This window comes from Epinephelus moara, chromosome 14 (assembly GCF_006386435.1).
Source record: "Epinephelus moara isolate mb chromosome 14, YSFRI_EMoa_1.0, whole genome shotgun sequence".
NCBI classification, from domain to species: domain Eukaryota; kingdom Metazoa; phylum Chordata; class Actinopteri; order Perciformes; family Serranidae; genus Epinephelus; species Epinephelus moara.
Genome location: NC_065519.1, coordinates 23,154,857 through 23,173,606, shown reverse-complemented (window position 1 = coordinate 23,173,606; position 18,750 = coordinate 23,154,857). Strand labels below are relative to the sequence as shown.

At 43.2% G+C, this 18,750-nt stretch overlaps 1 protein-coding gene across 4 annotated transcripts in view; it reads left to right on the top strand.

Annotated features, from left to right (window-relative positions):
* LOC126400988 (signal-induced proliferation-associated 1-like protein 1) overlaps positions 1-13,482 on the top strand; it is a 52,925-nt gene extending 39,443 nt beyond the window's left edge. For 3 of the 4 annotated variants that reach the window (XM_050062008.1, XM_050062009.1, XM_050062010.1), the window contains exons 10-21: positions 419-679; positions 1,476-1,619; positions 1,714-1,850; positions 1,956-2,038; positions 3,491-3,909; positions 4,840-5,031; positions 5,656-5,818; positions 8,291-8,492; positions 8,764-8,913; positions 9,109-9,226; positions 9,541-9,619; positions 11,538-13,482. In XM_050062008.1, the coding sequence (XP_049917965.1) occupies positions 419-679; positions 1,476-1,619; positions 1,714-1,850; positions 1,956-2,038; positions 3,491-3,909; positions 4,840-5,031; positions 5,656-5,818; positions 8,291-8,492; positions 8,764-8,913; positions 9,109-9,226; positions 9,541-9,619; positions 11,538-11,681 (2,092 nt within the window). In that variant the 3' untranslated portion in view covers positions 11,682-13,482. The remainder of the gene's footprint in view (positions 1-418; positions 680-1,475; positions 1,620-1,713; positions 1,851-1,955; positions 2,039-3,490; positions 3,910-4,839; positions 5,032-5,655; positions 5,819-8,290; positions 8,493-8,763; positions 8,914-9,108; positions 9,227-9,540; positions 9,620-11,537) is intronic. The other variant, XM_050062011.1, reaches the window with a different exon arrangement.
* Positions 13,483-18,750: the final 5,268 nt, after the last annotated feature.

Here is an 18,750-nt window from a genome sequence, read left to right as displayed (position 1 = left end):
AACAGAGTTCAAACGCATGAGCTTGCCCAGGTGTGCTACTCGTCCATGTCTGAGACTGTTTATGCATAAGTTTAGAGATAATGCATGTGTTTAGAGGTACTGAGCATACAACTGGATAAAAGAGACTTAGATTATAATACAGGAGTTGTGTGAGAGTTTGTAGGCAGATGTCTTGATTTAGTTTTGCTGTCGTTCAACACGATCCCCTATGACCTCAGTTCTTCAATTTTCTCCCTTTTTGGATTCTTCGCTCACCATGTAGGCATGCAAGAAAAACTTCCCAAATGCAGTGTAACATAGGGTGAGTAATCGACATACAGATGCTCATTTTGTGGGTGAAGTATTTCTGTAATGCAGTTGTCTGTGTTTTTTTGAGGCTGTGTCCCGTTCTGACTGTGAACTCTTCATCTGTCAACAGAGGCTGCTCGGAAATCTACCACATGCCACTGGTGGATTACAAGAACCACAAAGAGGGCATGCCCTACGAGTTAAAGTTCCCGTTCCGCCCCACCAATAACAACAACACCAAGTGGCCACGCACCTCCTCCAGCCCTCAAACACGCGCTGCTGGCACAGCTGGGACGCTGATCAAGGCCCAGCCTTCAGACTTCAGTGACCGTAACTCTGCTGCTATTCCCCGAAGTGTTTCCAGCGACGGGCGACCCATCAACCCCAAAAGGTCACAAGATAAATATAATGCTTGTATGAAATTTGTAGACACACTGAGCACAAAGCTGTCTGGCTGCAGTACACACACACACACACACACACACACACACACACACATACATACACACACACACACACACACAAATCACCAATAAAAGCTTCTAAACACAACTGAACATGTTCCAGCAGGAATAGGCTCCGAAATCAGGGAGAAATTAATGACATCATTGGCCAAGATTACTGGTTTTCCTGATGTTACCCTGTAGCTACATGTAGCAGTGTGCTAGCATTTGGAGAATGACTGTGATGAAGTGTAGCGACACTTTCTCCCATTAAAAATCACCCAAAAATAAGCTTCAGAGCACAGCTAGACATGTTTCAGCAGGAATTTGATCTGAAATCAGGGAGAAATTAAAAACATCAGCAACCAAGATTTTATGTTTCCCTGATGTTAGCATGTAGCTACATGTAGCAGTGTACTGGCAGCAGGGGAATGACTGTGTATAGACACACGTCTCCTATAAAAATCACCAACAAAAGCTTCAAAACACAACTAGACATGTCCCAGCAGGAATATGTCACGATCTGATGTTATCTTGTTGCCAAAGTCGTAAAAAACATTGAAAACAGAGCACACACAGTCTAAAGCCTGATGTTTGTGCTCACTGGGATTACTTTTACCTTGTTATTTGGAACTTTGACAGTGTTTCATATGAATATCCAACGTTGTAACTTTAAATATATGACAGAAGTTAAGGAAAAGCACAAATACTTCTCTTTAGTGACATACTTATGTGTCGCCACAGGTATTCACCAGGGAACGACAACTACGCTCTCGCCTGCTCCATTGTGATGGGCCGCACAATGCACAACACAAACTCCCCCTCCAGCCTGCCCTACACAGACACCATGAGCTCCAACCAGTGGAGGCAAAAGTCTATGCCTGATGGGTAAGTTCTTCTGTCCCCAACTGTGGATTACATGTGCTAAATGTCCTGCTGCACTACCTGGCAGCATAGGTGACCTTCCTCATCTCCCCTGTAGGTTTAATAACAACAACTGCCAGTCCCCGGTGCAGTCTGTGCGGCAGGTGGCAGGTGACGGGGTCAATGGGATTAAAGCGTGCTCCAGTTCGGGTGTTGGATGGTCCCGACCCGGGGAAGGTGACAAAACTAGTGCAGGTAAGACGGAACTCCGAACTCTGGGCAATAGCATTGAGTAATAACTCTTACTGTGCTACCACTCGTCTACAGACCTCATTACCCATAAGTCGTTGCTTCCCACAGAGACAGTGGTTTCCAAGGCGGTGATTCCTCGACTCCAGCCGTCAGAGCAGGGCAGCAGCATGTCTCCTAACAAAGGCACTAAGGTGAGCTGGAATCAAAAAGCACCATACTGTAGATAATTTCCTTACTCCTATGTGATGGCAGGTTAGGAGTTGATAAAGAAGACCCTGTGGTAACCAACGTGCTGCTGTTTAATCGCCGGTAATGATTATGTGCCAAACTACACTGTGGACAGTCTTTAGGCCCAGACACATCAAACCCAAATCAAAGAACCAGTGGTAACGAAAGCCAACTGTTGAGTTGCGTCACGTCCCCTGTATCTCAGCCAAAATGCTTCACCTGAACACAATGCAAAGACTACAGCCATTGGCCAACTAGCATGAATGTTTTGTGCCTGGGTAACAGGAAATCATTCTTCATAGCAGCAGGCCACGGTAGTCTGAATTCCTCAATCAAAAAGGGAAACTGGTAGACCAACAGGATGGATTAAAGATGCTAGTTAGCCAGTTAGCACATAACCAGCACAACTTCATGTTAAAAGAACAAATGATATTTACTGTGTGTTAGCTAACAATAACACATACAATTACAGCAGTTTCTGCTAAAGAGCTCATGGCTAAAAAAAATAAAATGACCTCATGTAATAAGTTTGTTACGAACTCATGCCCTCTTGACTTTAGCTGTTTTGTTTACTTTCCTCACTTCCGTTTCTATTCTTCTGAACTGCTGATCAGATATTTCACACATCTGCCTCAACTGTCTCTGACAAATACTCAATATACTGAATTGGCAAAAAAAAAAAACAGACAGGCCAAAAATAAGCAGACAAGGGCTGACTAGTGCCAGAGTTGCAGGAAATACTGCCAAAACTAGGGCAACAGATGCTCACCGACAGCCCGACATTGACCGACTGTCGGCTTGGTGTGTCACTGCCATTTGAATAATCACAGTAGAGTGAGTTTGCAATATCATTATGGGTGAAAATGTGTGCTATGTGCTGTAAATAATTGCAATATACAGTATGTTAAGTGAAAGATCTTCTAACTCAAGCCTCATTATACACCTTATAGTGTTTGTTTAAGTGTGGGGAAATACATATAAAACAAATACCATTTCAGTTTTCATACTTCAAGAGAGCCATGAGAACTGTGAACAAAACCTCATATGGAGAACCAACAAGCTCATCATTTATTAAAGTAATGACTCTGAAATTTGAAGATTTGCTCAACTTTGAAACAGCTCAAATTATGTACAGAGCAAAAAAAAAACAATTATTACCTGAAAGTATCCAGAAGTTGTTTCAACTACGGTAGGTGTTTTAAGCTGTAGCTTCAGCCTACACCTTTTTTTCAGACTGCAGAAGTGTCTAAGTTATGTTAAATTACTTGTAATGTTTTGCACTGTACTATTTAAGTATCTGCCATTTTGTGTGAGAGGCTGTGACTTTATTTACATGAATTTGTGGATTAATACATGATGTTCTTGTAATTGGTTTCACTTTGAAAACGCTCATTTGATTTCTCATCTCTGAATAGGGGGACGCTCCATATTCATCCAGCCAGTCGAGTAGCAACACACTCTCCAGCAACGCCTCCAGCTCCGCCCACAGCGACGAGAAGTGGTACGAGGTCGGCTCACGTTCAGGAGTGCGGAGCGATCTGGAGCTCAACGGCTATCTTCAGGGTGCCTCCACTGACAGCGGCATCGATGCCACCTCCTTCACCGCCACACAAAGCAGCACAGCTTCCTCCACTGGTGCCTTCAGGGCCAAAGACAAAATCCCATGGCAGGATGACTCGGCGGGCAGCCAGAGAGCCTCGGACTCCTCACCGCCGACACCAGACTCTCTTGTCACCATTGGAGGCAGCGAGATCCCAGCCAAGAGTCCAACAGCCTTTCCACTAGTTCCTGATAGTGGCTTGTACAGCCTGAGTGACGCCGCCTCCCACTCCAGGTGTGCTGCTGTTCTGTTTGAGTCAGCTGAGGAATTTGTGGCTTCGCATCAATGTTTCATTAAACAGACAGTGATTCATTGTAGTCCAGATATATCCTGCACCATCCCAGATGGAAAAGTCCAAAGCTCTGCGGTTTGGCGTTAACAAAGGGAGAGAGGAAGAATGAAATAACTCTGCCTGTGTGTGTGTGTGTGTGTGTGTGTGTGTGTGTGTGTGTGTGTGTGTGTGTGGTTTTGCATTTGTATGTATCTCCGTCTCCCGGTATCCATGATAGAAAGGAAGTGCTTGAAGTTGCAAGAAATGCAGACTGTGAGCTCAGCACTGTTCCCCCTCTTCTAAATCCCACTTCCTTTTGAATCAACTAAAGCTTTCCTCTCTCCTCTTCACTCAGCCAGAAATAACTCAGCTCCACCAGACCTGTACATTGGCAGCTTTGTTTTATAGTATGCGCAGTGCACGCACATGCGCGCCTGCACCCAGACACAAAAGTTGCTGTTTGAAAATTCCAGCTTTTATGTCAAACTACGGCGGAATGTTATTTGAAGTTGCTGGAAATGAAGCAAGGACACTGTGTCCTATTTTTTTTATCTATAAAATCATCAATCGGTCCCATCTGCAGAGACAGTGGGGACTGTGGTGATGGAACAGGTTAACTAATGAGTTTAAGAGAGTCTGTTTATGTTCTGTTTATGTATGCGTAAATATTTTAAACTAGAAGAAAAGTAGCCATCTGGGAGGATTCATTGGTGCTTCATCAATCATGCCAATTGAACCAAGGCCAAATAAAATGAAACCCTGACATTACTACGACTGTACAGCCAGCCGTTTAATCTGCTCTTGCTGCTTGTATGGATTATAATTACATGAATATCAAAGTGACGCGCTTCTTCACCCACTCATATGTCTCACCCGCCTCCCCTCTTCTCCAGCACACTCAGTTCTGGCCACTCAGGGAGTCCGATGGGCCAGGGGCAAGACGAGGCATCTGCTGCGGCCACCTCACCCACATCACCGGGGACCAAGAGCTTCTACCCGCGTCAAGGAGCGACCTCAAAGTACCTGATTGGCTGGAGGAAACCTGGGGGGACCGTCAACTCTGTGGACTTTGGCAGCACTCGCAAGTAAGATAGGAGCTGTGTCTCCTGCAGTGAAAAGAGAAAGTTGAGATTCAGTGTTGAAATGCGTCCTGCTGTCAGCGATGTTGATGTTTGAGACACCGGGGGAAGGGAATGAATGTCTTGTTATAGTTTGCCACATTGACTGCTCGCCAAGTACTGTTTTTTTTTATGTGGCCAACACTGCCACCATGTGGTGTAGCTGAGGTTGAAACTTCGTATTTTTAAACAAAATCTTTTGGTTCCCAGAGATGGGTGACTAAACATAATTGGTCTTTTTCATTCATTCATGGCAGCATATGAGTCACTGTTTGGCCCAAAAGGTGATTGCATCATTTGTGGTTGATGGCAGCTGCTGTTTTCACACTGTACAGCTGCTCAGCAAACCACAGTTACTCCTGGTGGAGCAGTTAAGTGGTTACGAGTCTTGTCATTGGCATGTTAACATCACAGAGAGTAGTTGCAGATCCTTATCATTTACCTCAGCGTTTGAACTGCTGACCTTAAATCACAGACATGCTTTTCAAGTTCTTGGCTGCCACCTCCATAACCTTTGCCTGATTTGTTATATAATGTGTGTTATTTCGACTTTAGGAGTCTCTCTGTGTTGAATCTTGTTTTTATCTTCAGAAGGCATCAGAGTGACGGTCTGCTGGGAGGTCAGCCGCAGCTCAGGGCCAATCTCCGGGGCTCCCAGTCGCCCCAGCGGCACACTGCCAAGTCCAGCCTGGAAGAAGACTTGAAGAAGCTCATCACACTCGACAGCCCTCCACCCACTACAAGTGAAGAGAAGGTACTGAGAAAGGATAGAGATTCCTCATCAGGGGTACTTGTGCCCGTGGGGTTACTTCTCAGAATTTGCACCGTTGTTTATACCGCAGACACTGTGATGTCCAAGGCAAATTTCCCACTGGGATAATGAAGCCTGTTCCATCCGATCATTCTGCAGTTGCCAGGGGAAACGTGGAAAGCTCTGCTAATTAAAGGCACACTTTGCCGGGTTTGTCACATACTGTTTGTAAACACAACATTCAAACTTTGCCCCTCCTCCTCGGCTCAACGAGACTGAGAGTAGCAGTGGTCAAACAAGCTAGGAAGTGATTGAAGTGAATCAAAGAAATAAAACGTTATTTTCTGATTGTTTCACGGTGGTTACACTCTGAAGCACAAATAAACACACCCACACCTCCGCACAGCCCTGCAGGAAGGTGCTGCATTGCCGGATTTTGTCTGAATTCAACTGATGTGCACGCTTGTGTGTGTGTGGCTCAACCTCGCCTTCGATCAAACAGACACACAAACCTGCAACTTGCACCCTCAGAGCAGAGAAAAGAAACGGCTGGTCGCTATGTTATTATAGAGTCCCAACCTCACGCTGCTGCTGGCTGGGGGTGACACACAGAAACATCCTGAACAAACTAAAATAAGAAGAAAGTACAGGCAGAGGGCAGGTTCTGCAGATACAGACACCACCACACACTGAGAGTGAGTCAGAAGTGATGATGAGGGAACACTTGTGTGTGAGTCGCTATACTGTTTTTTCCCTGCATAGTATGCCTTTAAGTCAACTAAACAAACAAAAAAATAGATCAAGATTTGATTTAAGAAACAAATTCACATAGTCACATAGTGTTCAGGACGATACTAAACAGCCAAAATTGTGGCTTGTTTTGTTGTTGTTTGGCTGTAACTTTTTTTGTGTTGCTGTCTTGGCCAGGTTGCCCTTGAAAAAGAGATTGTTGATCTCAACGGGACTTACCTGGTTAAACATGGGCTAAATGAAAAATAAATTAGAATAAAAATAATATCAAAATATTTTAGGGGATTTTTATGACAATGATATTCTTGATGATATGACAAAATACAGAAAAATATTTCTTATTAATTCCAAGAGCAAACAGTCGCAACAAATTAAGTGTTATAATTGCGTATGTCAGCATAAATGTAACAGTTTGCCTTCAAATAGTCAGTAAAAACTAAAAAAATCTCACTTCTGTAGTTTGCAAACAGCAACAGGAACCTGTTTTTTAAAATCTTGAATATTTTTATTCAATTTCAACAGGATTACACAGTGCATAATCACAACAAATGTCAAACATGTATGAAGGGAACGAAGCATGAAACTCCATCACAATCCTCCCCATTCCCATTCACGCCTAATAACAGCCGGAATAACGTCAATAGGACGGTCCTCCATCTCCTGAATAGTACAGAAAATGACAGATGAGCTGAAAGTAAGGCTCAGTATAAAAAGAGAGGGGGAGAGAAGCCTATGTAAAAGGCTTTATCAGAAAGAACAAGAAACAAACACAAAATCTTCAGTCTAACTGACAGCTCTGGAAGTGTTTCAGAAAGGGGCCAGAAACCTGTTTGAATTATTTATTTGAGTTACAAATTGACTAGTGAATCTTTTTAAGATTAAGGCAGGACATGGTGTCCCTCAGCCACTGGGCATGGGTGGGCGGGGCAGCATCCTTCGATCTGATTAGAACTGCAGAGAGGCAAAAGACAGTGTACGGCACTGGATTTGAGTCATGTTTACATCGTCCTCTCCCGTGGGCGACCAGAGGCTGGGTTGCAAGTCAAAGTTATGGATTGAGGATAAAGTTTGGAAAAAGTCCTTCCAGTATTTTTCAAGGCTCGGACATGTCTAATACATGTGAAAAAGAGAAGCCCCACTTCTTGAGCTTTTGTCACAACCAGGGTTCATATGAAATGTGAAAGTCTGACTTTAGACCAATAGGCTCTGTGCACGACCTTAATCTGCACTAGACAGTGGCGGGCACAGAGAGATGATGAATTTACCAGTTTGAAGATGCAGTCCTATACACTGTCCAACAATGAGGTAACAAAAGTTACTGTTGAAAGTACACGTAGTGTAGTGTAAATTAAATCAACAGGCGAGTTCAGCCATTATTTTAAAGTTATGAAAAGCCAACTTATTTTCCTTCCTTTGTTTGTTGTTTGTTTGTTTGTTTTTTGGAAAAATCCCAAAATATCGAGTTGTTTTGTCCACCTGGACCTGTATGCTCTGCCATTTCTCCTCTACCCTTCACACTGTGTCACTCAGCGCTGACCATCAGACCCCTAGCACACACACCAACACGTACACACACAGACCTGCATTTATTTTGACAGGCTGTTGACTATCATACATTCGCACCTATTTTAAACTGCTATTATCGTGAAAGACATGATATGGCTCACCCCTAATTTGCAATATTTTTCACTCTGTCTTACCTGAGTCCTGTCTCCATTATTTCAGCCATTATTCCCAGGTCCGCCGCCCACTCGTCGCTCCCTCCAGAGAACCCTGTCGGATGAGAGTATTTACAGTGGGCAGAGGGAGCCGTCCTCCGGTGGACAGCGCGACACGCCTACTGACCTGCTGTTCAGCTGCTCCACAATGCCACGCTCACCCACCAGTCGTCACGGACCAAGCCGACGAGCATCACACAAATCCCTGGGTGAATGTTCAGTATTTAAAGCTAATCATAGAGCAGGTGGCGGTGCTGTGGACCTTTTGTTTGTAGTTAGAACAAAAGTAATTAAGCAGGATAATGTGATGTGCAGTACATAGTAGGTAAGAATCTGAAAACAGGCCCTTCCAAAGGTTTGAAATATCAGTCTCAGTCTAAATGCAGCTGTTTGCTGCAAAATTTTCTCTATTTTTCTGCCAGGGGAGAACAGATTAAAATGCTGTCCACTGTGTATTACTTTGCCATTTCTCCTTCCCAGGAGACCTGTCAGCCCCAGAGAGCTCCGAGCTGGAGCAGGAGAGGAAGAGGCAGCAGCTGCAGGACGCTGTCCTCATGCCCCTGCCTGACACTGGGGCAGATGGCCCACTGGACTGGGCCCACCTGGTAGACGCTGCCAAGGCCTTTGAGGGTAGGCACACATTGTGCTTTCATTTCCTCCTCAAAATCATTGGAAGTGAAGGTTAATTACAGATATTACTTTTCAGTGGTAGGTGTGGCAGAAAAACCCAACTGCCATCTTTGTTCTCACCAGGAGAGGGCACTGTGAGTCTGTATTTGCTCTCTCCAAGTCTAACAATGCGTCTTTTATCTGTTTTTTATTCAGAGCAGAGGCTGGTCTTCCTAGCGGCCCAAGAGGAGAGCTCCATGGCTGAGAGCGCAGCAGCCACCAGCCCCCAGCAGGCTGAGCCTCAGGCAGCCCCTCTGAGACAACCCTCGCCTGGGTAAGAGGCCTCAGGTCATGGCCCGGGACCAGTGTTTGCTTTAATCCGCTGGTGTCCAGCACTCTGCCATGGAAGACCCTGCAGATTTCACTCCAATGAAACACTGCTGCAGCTGATATCACTAATGAGTCTTTCACACTCTGGTCGACTGCATGCTAATATCAGCGACTACAATATTAGAAATGAAAGAAATCCTCCATTTTCACGAGACTTAAAAAAAGGCTACTTTTGCATGTGGTGCAGCTTTAATCACTGCTGCGCTCTGATGTTTCACTGTTTGTTCCAGCTAATGTCCTGGTTGTTCTTTTTCACAGAGAGACTCCAGCCTGCCTGATGGGGAAGGTCAGCCAGCTGGAGTCAATGGTGAAGGCGCTACAAGAGGACTTGAAGAAGGTCAGTCATCATCTTTAAATAAGAGTGTGAGCTTTAACAATAACACATAGACTTAGACTGAAAATATGTGATATATCCAATCTGGTAATTGGTTTAACATGCAATGACTGAGTAGATACCTCCCACTTGACCTTTAGCAAAATGCAGTGATGTTGGTTACAGCACTGATGCTCTCCCCTTTCTCAACCCCTGCGCTCGGTTCTCTCTGACACTGTAAACATGGAGCGTGAGGAAAGTGTTTGCTCTGAAGATCCGAGCTTGAAGTTGGAAGATGGTGTCATTTTAATATTCTTAAATCTTTATTTAACCAGGTGAAGACACACTGAGGTTCAGTGCTTTATTGTACTTAATAAACATATGTATAGACCACAGCCAGTTTATTACCTATAGTAGATGGCAGTCCCAGTTTGGAGAGGTAGACAGAAGTACTGGGTCACAGAAGCTGAGCAATGTACTGCTGTGGACGCCACATTTGTTCAGTTCTAAAAGTCACACAGTAACACAAACTAAATGATTGAGGCAGCGGTGGACCAGACACTCCTGTGTTCTGTGAGGTAAAATTACTGTTTCTGTCAAAGGAGTCTGGTTAGCCAGCTAAAGAGAGGACCACCCTAAAACATCAATATCAGCTCAAGGGTACACTATATTTAGATCATTTCACCGCTTTAACTTGCCATCAGACAGCCCTTTCTGAAGGAGAACTGAGGCTGTCATATCACCCTCTTCAAAGCCACCAGACTCCATTGACAGAATAGAGAACTGAACAGTAATTTTACCTCACAGCACACAGGAGTTGCTGGTCTCCCGCTGCCTCGATTGGTTAGCATGTTTGTGTTATTGTGTGATTTTCTGAACTGAAAAAATAATGAGGCGTTCATGGCTGTACGTGGGTTTATTTACAGCAACGTCATCATGCAGAAACCTACGTCAGGTCATGTAGGAAGAAGGTTTTAGGTGAGGTAAATCATAATAATAGTATTAACATGAGAACTTGACAGATTCCAACCAGACCGCTGTTAAATGTTTGCTCACAGTCCATAAAAGATAAGTGTCAAAATAATAATCTATATAAATATTTCCTCCAGCTGCGCCATCACCATCGCCACATCCACATCCACCCTCCTGCACTCATAACAATCCAAGCTGTACACACTACCAACAACATGTCTCTGTAGTTTGATTTTTTGAGTTTGAGTACATAAGGAAAGTCACTGGAAAGCTACAAAATGATATGAAAACTGAAATAAATAAATAAATAAATAATGGAGCCCCCCCTTTAAGTTATAGACAGCTCTACTCAAAATAAAAGGAAAGACTTAATTACATCTTCATAACTTGTTTTTAATTTCTTGTAATGCTGCTCTTCAGACATATATAATTTGGAAGCTTTGAATAACTAGGGTCATCTTATTGATCATTTGTTCGGATCATCACGTTTGGCATGCATCCAACTGCAATCTTGCCACTCTTGTGTGCACAAGAGGACACTGTTACCACTTCATTTCAATGATGGGATCAGTAATATCAGTAATGGTTGTGTTTGATCTGACATGTTCAGCTTAAATCAGTTGCTACAGTTGTCAAGATGCCGTCTGTGCAGGCTGGCACGGCACTAATAAGAGAAAGAGCTTTTTGTAATTATCTGATCATCTAGAGATAACAAAGCTTGTTTACTCAAGATAACAAAACAATTATCTTGTGATCGTGAGATAACTGTGTTAAAAAAAATAATTGGAAGCATGTCTGTTTTTGGCTTCTGTGATTTTGCCGTGAACCACTTTTATGAAATTCAATCACATCAGAAGGGAAGCTGTAAGTCTGTTAAGCTAACAAGTTCCTTAAACACAAGACTAACACTAAAAAATCTGTATGTCAAATGAAAGACTACATTGCTCACACATGTCTTTGTCTTCACCAGGAGAAGGATGCCAAGGCGTCACTGCAGGCCCAGATCCAGAGCCTGCGAGAGGACAACCAGCGTCTCCTGGAGGAGTCCTACAGCGCCTCAGCCAAGCTCAAGAAGTTCACAGAGTGGGTCTTCAACACCATCGACATGAACTGAAGCACACAGCTGCAGACCGCTCTACATTAGGAGTATGACCACTACTCAAGCTGATCTGAAACTTGGCTGTTCAGCACTGCACACACACAACAGAATAACTTACACAAACTCACAACGTGGACTGTTTCTCTCGGGCTTTTACAAACCAGTGCCAACATGGAATTACATGTCATCCGTCTTCAGCCTTGTGGATCTGTGGTATAATCACCAGGAGAGACTTTTTTTGGGGAATGAACAGGGGAACGGGAGAAAAATAGAGCAGTGGTGCTACCGTGCGTCCGTTTTGATCCGATCAGCATGCACTCCCTTCCTTAGAATCTCACAAGTGTGATGCTTTGTGTCCGACCTTATGGATTGTGGGTATCCCTGCATGTCAGAGACAGCGAGATATGGAAAACTAACCTAAAGGGATTTAAAGTCATCGTCCTCATTTAGCTCCCCAGCTAACCTAATTACAAGCGAACAGATTTCCAATTAAAAAGCTCCGGCGCTATTTAAAATCTGTTCCTCCCATGCAAAAAAAATAAAGTGACAGTGTGTTGTAAATGAATTGCTGTTCCATTTTCCCCAGTTCAGTGATAACACTGATTATTTTTATTACTAACCAAGAAAAAAGAAGCTATGTGAGACTGTTGGGAGATCCCCCATAGGATACTTGTTTGGTAGCAGTGTGTGTAGGTAGATACAGACAAACACACGGACAGACCTCCATGTAGCACATAAACACTGTAAGGTCAAGTCTGTATTGCCTATGTAATAACACATGTATCAAATAACTTTAGAGGGTTAAAAGCAAGTGCGACTTGTATAGAGGACTACTGGTCACAAGCTGATATAAAAAGAGTATATATTGTAAAATCACAGAACAATATGGGTGCCGTAAAGATATAGATTGACAGTTCAGTGTCGCTTATTCAGATTATTGTAAATATACGATGTTAACATTTATTTTCTCACCTCTGCCCTTGGTATATGTAAAGAGTATTTATGACAAAGATAATGGCCAAGAAAATAAATATGCAGTTAGAGATCTGCATGTACTTCTATATGAGAGAAAAATATATAAATATGCTTTAAATCTTGACAGAGTTTTCAACGGGAGAACTTTTATCCAAAAAGCTAAGTCTTTAAAATTTATTTCCAGCCTAGCCTGCTGCAGTGGATTGATCGACAGCGCCACCCAGTGTTGACAACATGTAAAACGCTACATGGAACTGACCCCCTCCTTCATCCATTGCATGCCAAAAGGCCTCAATCTGATCCTTAAATCTCTCCATAGACTCAATCGGTACTATTAAATATATGAGTGAGATGTGAAAACCCTGAAACTCCAGCTACAGACTTCCTGTAGTGTGTAAATCTGCCTGTAAGCTCGACCTGAATTCGTTCTGTAGCTGACCACACGGAGTCCTTATTTAAGCCTCACACCTGTTTTCTTTTGTACTCAGATACTGTGCAACTGTATATACGGAGAATTTGATATTCATCAGAATTTGCACCTTCAGTCTTATTTTTTAAGATTTTTTTTTTTTTGATGTATTTCTGCTTTATTGGCTTGGTTATAGTGGAGAGTGAAAGGAGTAATATGAAAGATAAAGAGGGGAGACATTAGACAGGACAAAGACCACATGAGTGACTCAGACGATTGAGTCCCAAACGACCTCCCGCCCCACCCCCAGCACAGCAGATCGCCCCTGCACCTTCATTCTTAACATGTGTGACAGCATGTGATTCTGTTTCCATTGAGCTGTGATGTGTAAAAAAAAAGTTTATATCTATTAAAGATATTTTGTTGAATTACACTTGGTGTCACGGTGTAGTCTTTTAGCTTGGCGAAATGGGGAGAAGTCATTTCGTTGCTGCATGGGGCCGTTTGAGGTGACTTCCAGAGTAAATGGATACCTGTCAGAGGCCTGGCAGGAGGTGTCTGCCTGCTGCTGTATTGTGATTAACAGAGAGCTGCTGTTTTTCCACTTAGGCACGATTACACAAGGCAGTTGCCCTGACGGAGACGAGCCTCGATCAGACAGATTGATGGATGAGGATAACCTGAGAGACACCACACGGTGAAGGCGTGTACGGTTATGGATTCACGAAAGGACAAGGGTGTGATGTCATGCAGACTGATGGGTATACTACTGCAAAGCTGTTTGTGGATATTTAGTCAATTAGATTAAAGGATACACGTTTTTCAGTCTGTCTTAAAACAATATCGATGTGATCATATGGGCAGAGACGGGTGGCAAATCTATTAGAATCTGATTCCAGTTTGCCAAGTCACCCACTGGTTTGTGGACTCCCAGTCTGAAGCCTTGAGTTTGGCATTTCAGCTGTCGCCATCATGGTTTTTTTTTAGCCAGAAGTGACCATATTTGGACGAGAGACTGGTGCTGTGGAGGAGTGAGGGGTGGATCTGATTGAACACCTAAGGACACTACCTGCAGACAGCCCGTCACTCAAAGTAGCCACACCCACCTGCATTATGTGTAAGCCTGGATTTGTTTGTTTTGATGCATAGACAAAAACATCAATATAAAATAGAAAAAAAATGCAACTAAAAAAGCCTAGTCCTAATTAAACCAGTCCCATTTACTAGCCCAGTGTGGCTAGTTCTTGGATGTATAAAACTGGGTTGTTGGCTACCTACTTGAGCTAATGTTAGTTAGCTGCTTCGATCACGCATACAAATATAACCATGAGCACCAAAGAAGATCGTAATTTATTCAGATTTACCCGCATGGTAAACAAGATAGGAGCTAGATCAACAGAATGATTCATAACTGATATGTTATTTGAAGCCTAATTTTCATACAAGTAACATTCATACTGGTTTATGTAAACAATTTGATTGTATTTCCCATTTTTGCTGAGCAACAGTTTTGTTTAAAAGGAATTACAGGCCTGTCCCAAATATAAGCCTGTTGAGTTCAGTGACTGGGTTATTAATTGATGTTTTACAGTATGTACAATTTACTCCACTTAAAGCTTGCGGGCTGATAGGGTGTCAGGTGCTCCCTCAACCATTTTCTAAGTCACAATGACAATCATATAATTCACGCTGATGCTTTTATTGCTACTTTTTGTGCTTTTACGATAAATAATATCCAAAAAGAGCTTGTTTAAATAAAAATAAAGTGCCAGGGGAGGATCCCCAGACCCCCCCAGCAGAGGTCCGGGCTCAGCCCCCAGAGTCCTCCAATCCTTGAACCGCCCCTGCATACACCTGCCCTGTGTGATGCTGCTGCTACTGTCCTCCTGTCATGACGCTAAAATGGCCTCCATTCATGGCAAGGTAAGTTGGGTGTATCTGTTGAAGGGGATGTGTAAAGGTTTACAGTATAGATAACAAAAAGAAGTCCTAGTTCTTTAAAAACAAAACAAAAAAACCCCCGTATTATTAAGGAGAGGCTAATATGCGGCTAATATGAGGTAAATTTAGGTAGTTTGGTAAATTTGAGTGGGTGACCTCATCTTTCCAGCAGTAAATGTCCTCTTCTGTTTCCACAGTGTTTCATTGATGAGCTGCAGTGGTGTGTACAGACATGTCAGCAGCTCTGTGAGGCTGGACCAAGAGCTACAAGGTAAGTCAACATGCTAACTGTGAGCATGCTAACATACTAATGTTTAAACTGTAAATAGCCTGTTAGCATGCTAACTTCTGTCAGTTAGCTGTGCTGTGCTGAGGCATTGGGGCATAAAAGTTTTCAATTGTGACTTAATAATAGTCAAGATGAAATGTCAGTGTCATTAAAAGTTGTCCTCTGAGATATATCTGACGCAAGTGTCATGGCAGTCATGATCCAACAGTTAATGAGATATGTCAGATGGCTGACATTAAGGGTGCTGTGTTCCCCAGATCAATGTGCTCTTTATATGACACATTAAGGAGACCTTTCAAAGGGTTTAATGTTGTCAGCAATGATCTTTCTGTAGGTTAAATGTTCAGTGTATGTCTCCCTGGGTTATTATGTTAACATCACCCACCCTACAGTTCATAGCTTACTTGAAACCATCAGGTTTGTAGGCAAGACAGTTCTCTTGACTTTAACCATTAGATATCTCCATGGTGGCTTTAACAGATTTGTATCATTGAAACTGCATTTGAAACGTCCATCTCCCTTATTTTATAATCATTTCATTTTATATGTGGGTATAATCCATATTGACTTGATAGCATCATCCTGCCTTGTATCAACGGTTCAGGCTGGTGGTGGTGGTGTAATGGTGTGGGGGAGATTTTCTTGCCACACTTTGGGCCCCTTAGTACCAACTGTGCATGGTTTAAACGCCACAGCCTACCTGAGTATTGTTGCTGACGGTGTCCGTCCCTTTATGACCACAGTGTACCCATCTTCTGATGGCTACTTCCAGCAGGATAACGCACCATGTCACAAAGCTCAGATCATCTCAAACTGGTTTCTTGAACATGACAGTGAGTTTACTGTACTCCAATGGCTTCCACAGTCACCAGATCTCAATCCAATAGAGCACCTTTGGGATGTGGTGGAACTCTGCGGCAACTGTGTGATGCTATCCATATGTCAATATGGACCATCATCTCTGAGGAATGTTTCCAGCACCTTGTTGAATCTATGACACCAAGAATTAAGGCAGTTCTGAAGGCAAAAGGGGTCCAACCTGGTACTAGCAAGGCAGGGCTGAGCAATGTGGAGAAAATCAAATATCACAATATTTTTTAACCAAGACCTGGATATTGATATTGTAGGACTGACTATTGGTGCTTTCACATTATAATTACATAATGAGATTTTTGATGAACACTCATTAGTAATGTAGATATAATGCCTAAGTGGTTATATCCAAAATCTAAGCTAAAGTACAGTCTCATATTACAATATCAATATAATATTGACATACTGCCCAGCCCAAGTTCAATATATGTTTCCCTGAGTCAGTATGTTAAACTCACCCACTTTATAGCCCACTCATCCCTATAAACAGATATCTGCATTTGTATGCAGATTTTGTTGTGAGACAATCACCCATGGGTTCTGAGATTGACAGCCTACTGATGTTACGTCATTACTCTTTGAAACCTACGCTCTCAAATTCTCAGGCAAGACAGTTTTATTGACTTAAGACATTGATCTGTCCACAGTGGCAGAAGGGATTTCTACCATTTAAACTGCATTTGAAACATCACATCCCGTCACTTCTTTTTTACTGGCTATTTGAACTGCCAGGATAGCCTGTACCAATATCTTGTTGGTTTATAACAAGAGACACATGCTCAAAACTCAACTCTTGGGAACACAGGACCCTGGGGACATAGGGATGACCTCCTCTAGGGCCACCCTGCTAGCATGTTTGTTATCTTTGGAAGATACCAACTTGATTTGCATAACTCAGACTGCTGACGCCCAGGGGTGTCATAGTGGGAGAAAAAGTGGGACTGATTACCCAGGGCCCCAATGGGAGGGTGGTCCTTGAAAAATCTGGAATGAAACATTTGGTATTTGCAGTTTTTATTACCAAGTGATTTGTGTCATAACTTAATTAAAATTGGCTTAAAAATCAATTGAAAGACTGAAATGTGTATTAAAAATAGTGGAAGCTTTCTGAGGCCCCTCTCCCCCCTTGAAGACGCAAAATGCATTAGTCCGGCCCTGCAATAGGATTCATCTCTAAACACAGCTATAGCCAAGTAATGTTCATTAAGCCGTTGGAGCACCAACATACGCTGTTGTGTCTTTACCCAAAAACAAAAATCGGGGGTTCCAAAAGAGAAAAGAAAAGAAATCAAACTGACTTGTAAAAATAAAAATTCAAAAGGTGTGTGAGAGAGACATGGATAAAGAGAGGAGGTGTGGCGGGGCCCACAGAGACTGCTTATGCACAGGGCTCAGAATTTGGTGCTACACCCCTGCTGACTCCCCTTATTAGCTGTAGCTGATCTTCAGAGTGCATTCTGCACTGAAAAACCCCATCTCCTACAGTAAAAATGCATCAGGAGGGATCTCTGCACGGCCTGCATGGAGAGAAGGAGTGATTAGAGTGATCTCTTTCAGTGCACATAGAGGCATATGACTATTGTTCTAGACAGATCCCTTAAATATCTTCTTTCAAACTACAGTGTCTCCATACGTGGCCGGCAGTGTTGCTCTCTGGCAGTGGTGTGGCTGTGAACAGGCTGCTCAATAATTTAGCATTAATGCAGATTATAGCAGGGCTGGCCCCCTTAAAGCAGATTAGAGGAGTCCCTGTCTGTCTGTCTGTCTGTCTGTCTGTCTGTCTGTCTACCCGCCTGCCTGTCTGTCACCTTGTTAATGATGGCACTCCTTAATGCCGGAGCAGCTCATGGGACAGGAGGATGAGCTGATGGCGGGTCACTGCCGTGCAGGTCATGTGTGTGGCTTGTAATCAGAAGGGATGGGCGGTGATGTCATATTGCTATAGTATGGTAGATGTGCAGAGAAGTGTGTGAGCGCTTGTGATAGCAGAGCCCTAATAATACGGGGGATGGGGGGTGTAATATACCTGTTCTCTTCCTGCCGAAAGAGAAATGTGTAGGGTAAGCACCGTGGGCCGATGAATGGTTTCACACTCTAATAGGCGCAACACTCACGCGGGTGTGTGACCTCAGTTTCCCTTGGTTACCACATTTACTGAGAACAGCAGTTTTGAGTTGTTTCAATTTTCCAACTTTATCTGCTTTTGGCCTGAAGGAAATTGGGCTTTTCCTTCTGTTTAGCTCGTTCATTTAAGGTCTTTTCTGCGTGTGAGGAATATTTAAAGCACCTCAAATGTTTTCAAATAGCAACGCAGAGGTGGCTTTACAGAGCAGGGACCTTTGCCTTACTTAGATAACAGCGCTCTGCTGAAAGAGAGGAGGACTCATGGTGGAGGAAAGCAAGCAAAATATTCCTCTGATGACTGGTGAACTGGTTCTGTCAACACAAACATCTGTATGTGTGTGTCTGTGTGTGTTCACTCTGCATGCATGCATTCACAAATTGGCCATGCCATGTATTTCTGCAGTATCTTCCTCGGGGGCTTTTGGGATCTCATTTATCGCAAAGAGGGGGGGAAAAAAAGGTTCATTCGTTCG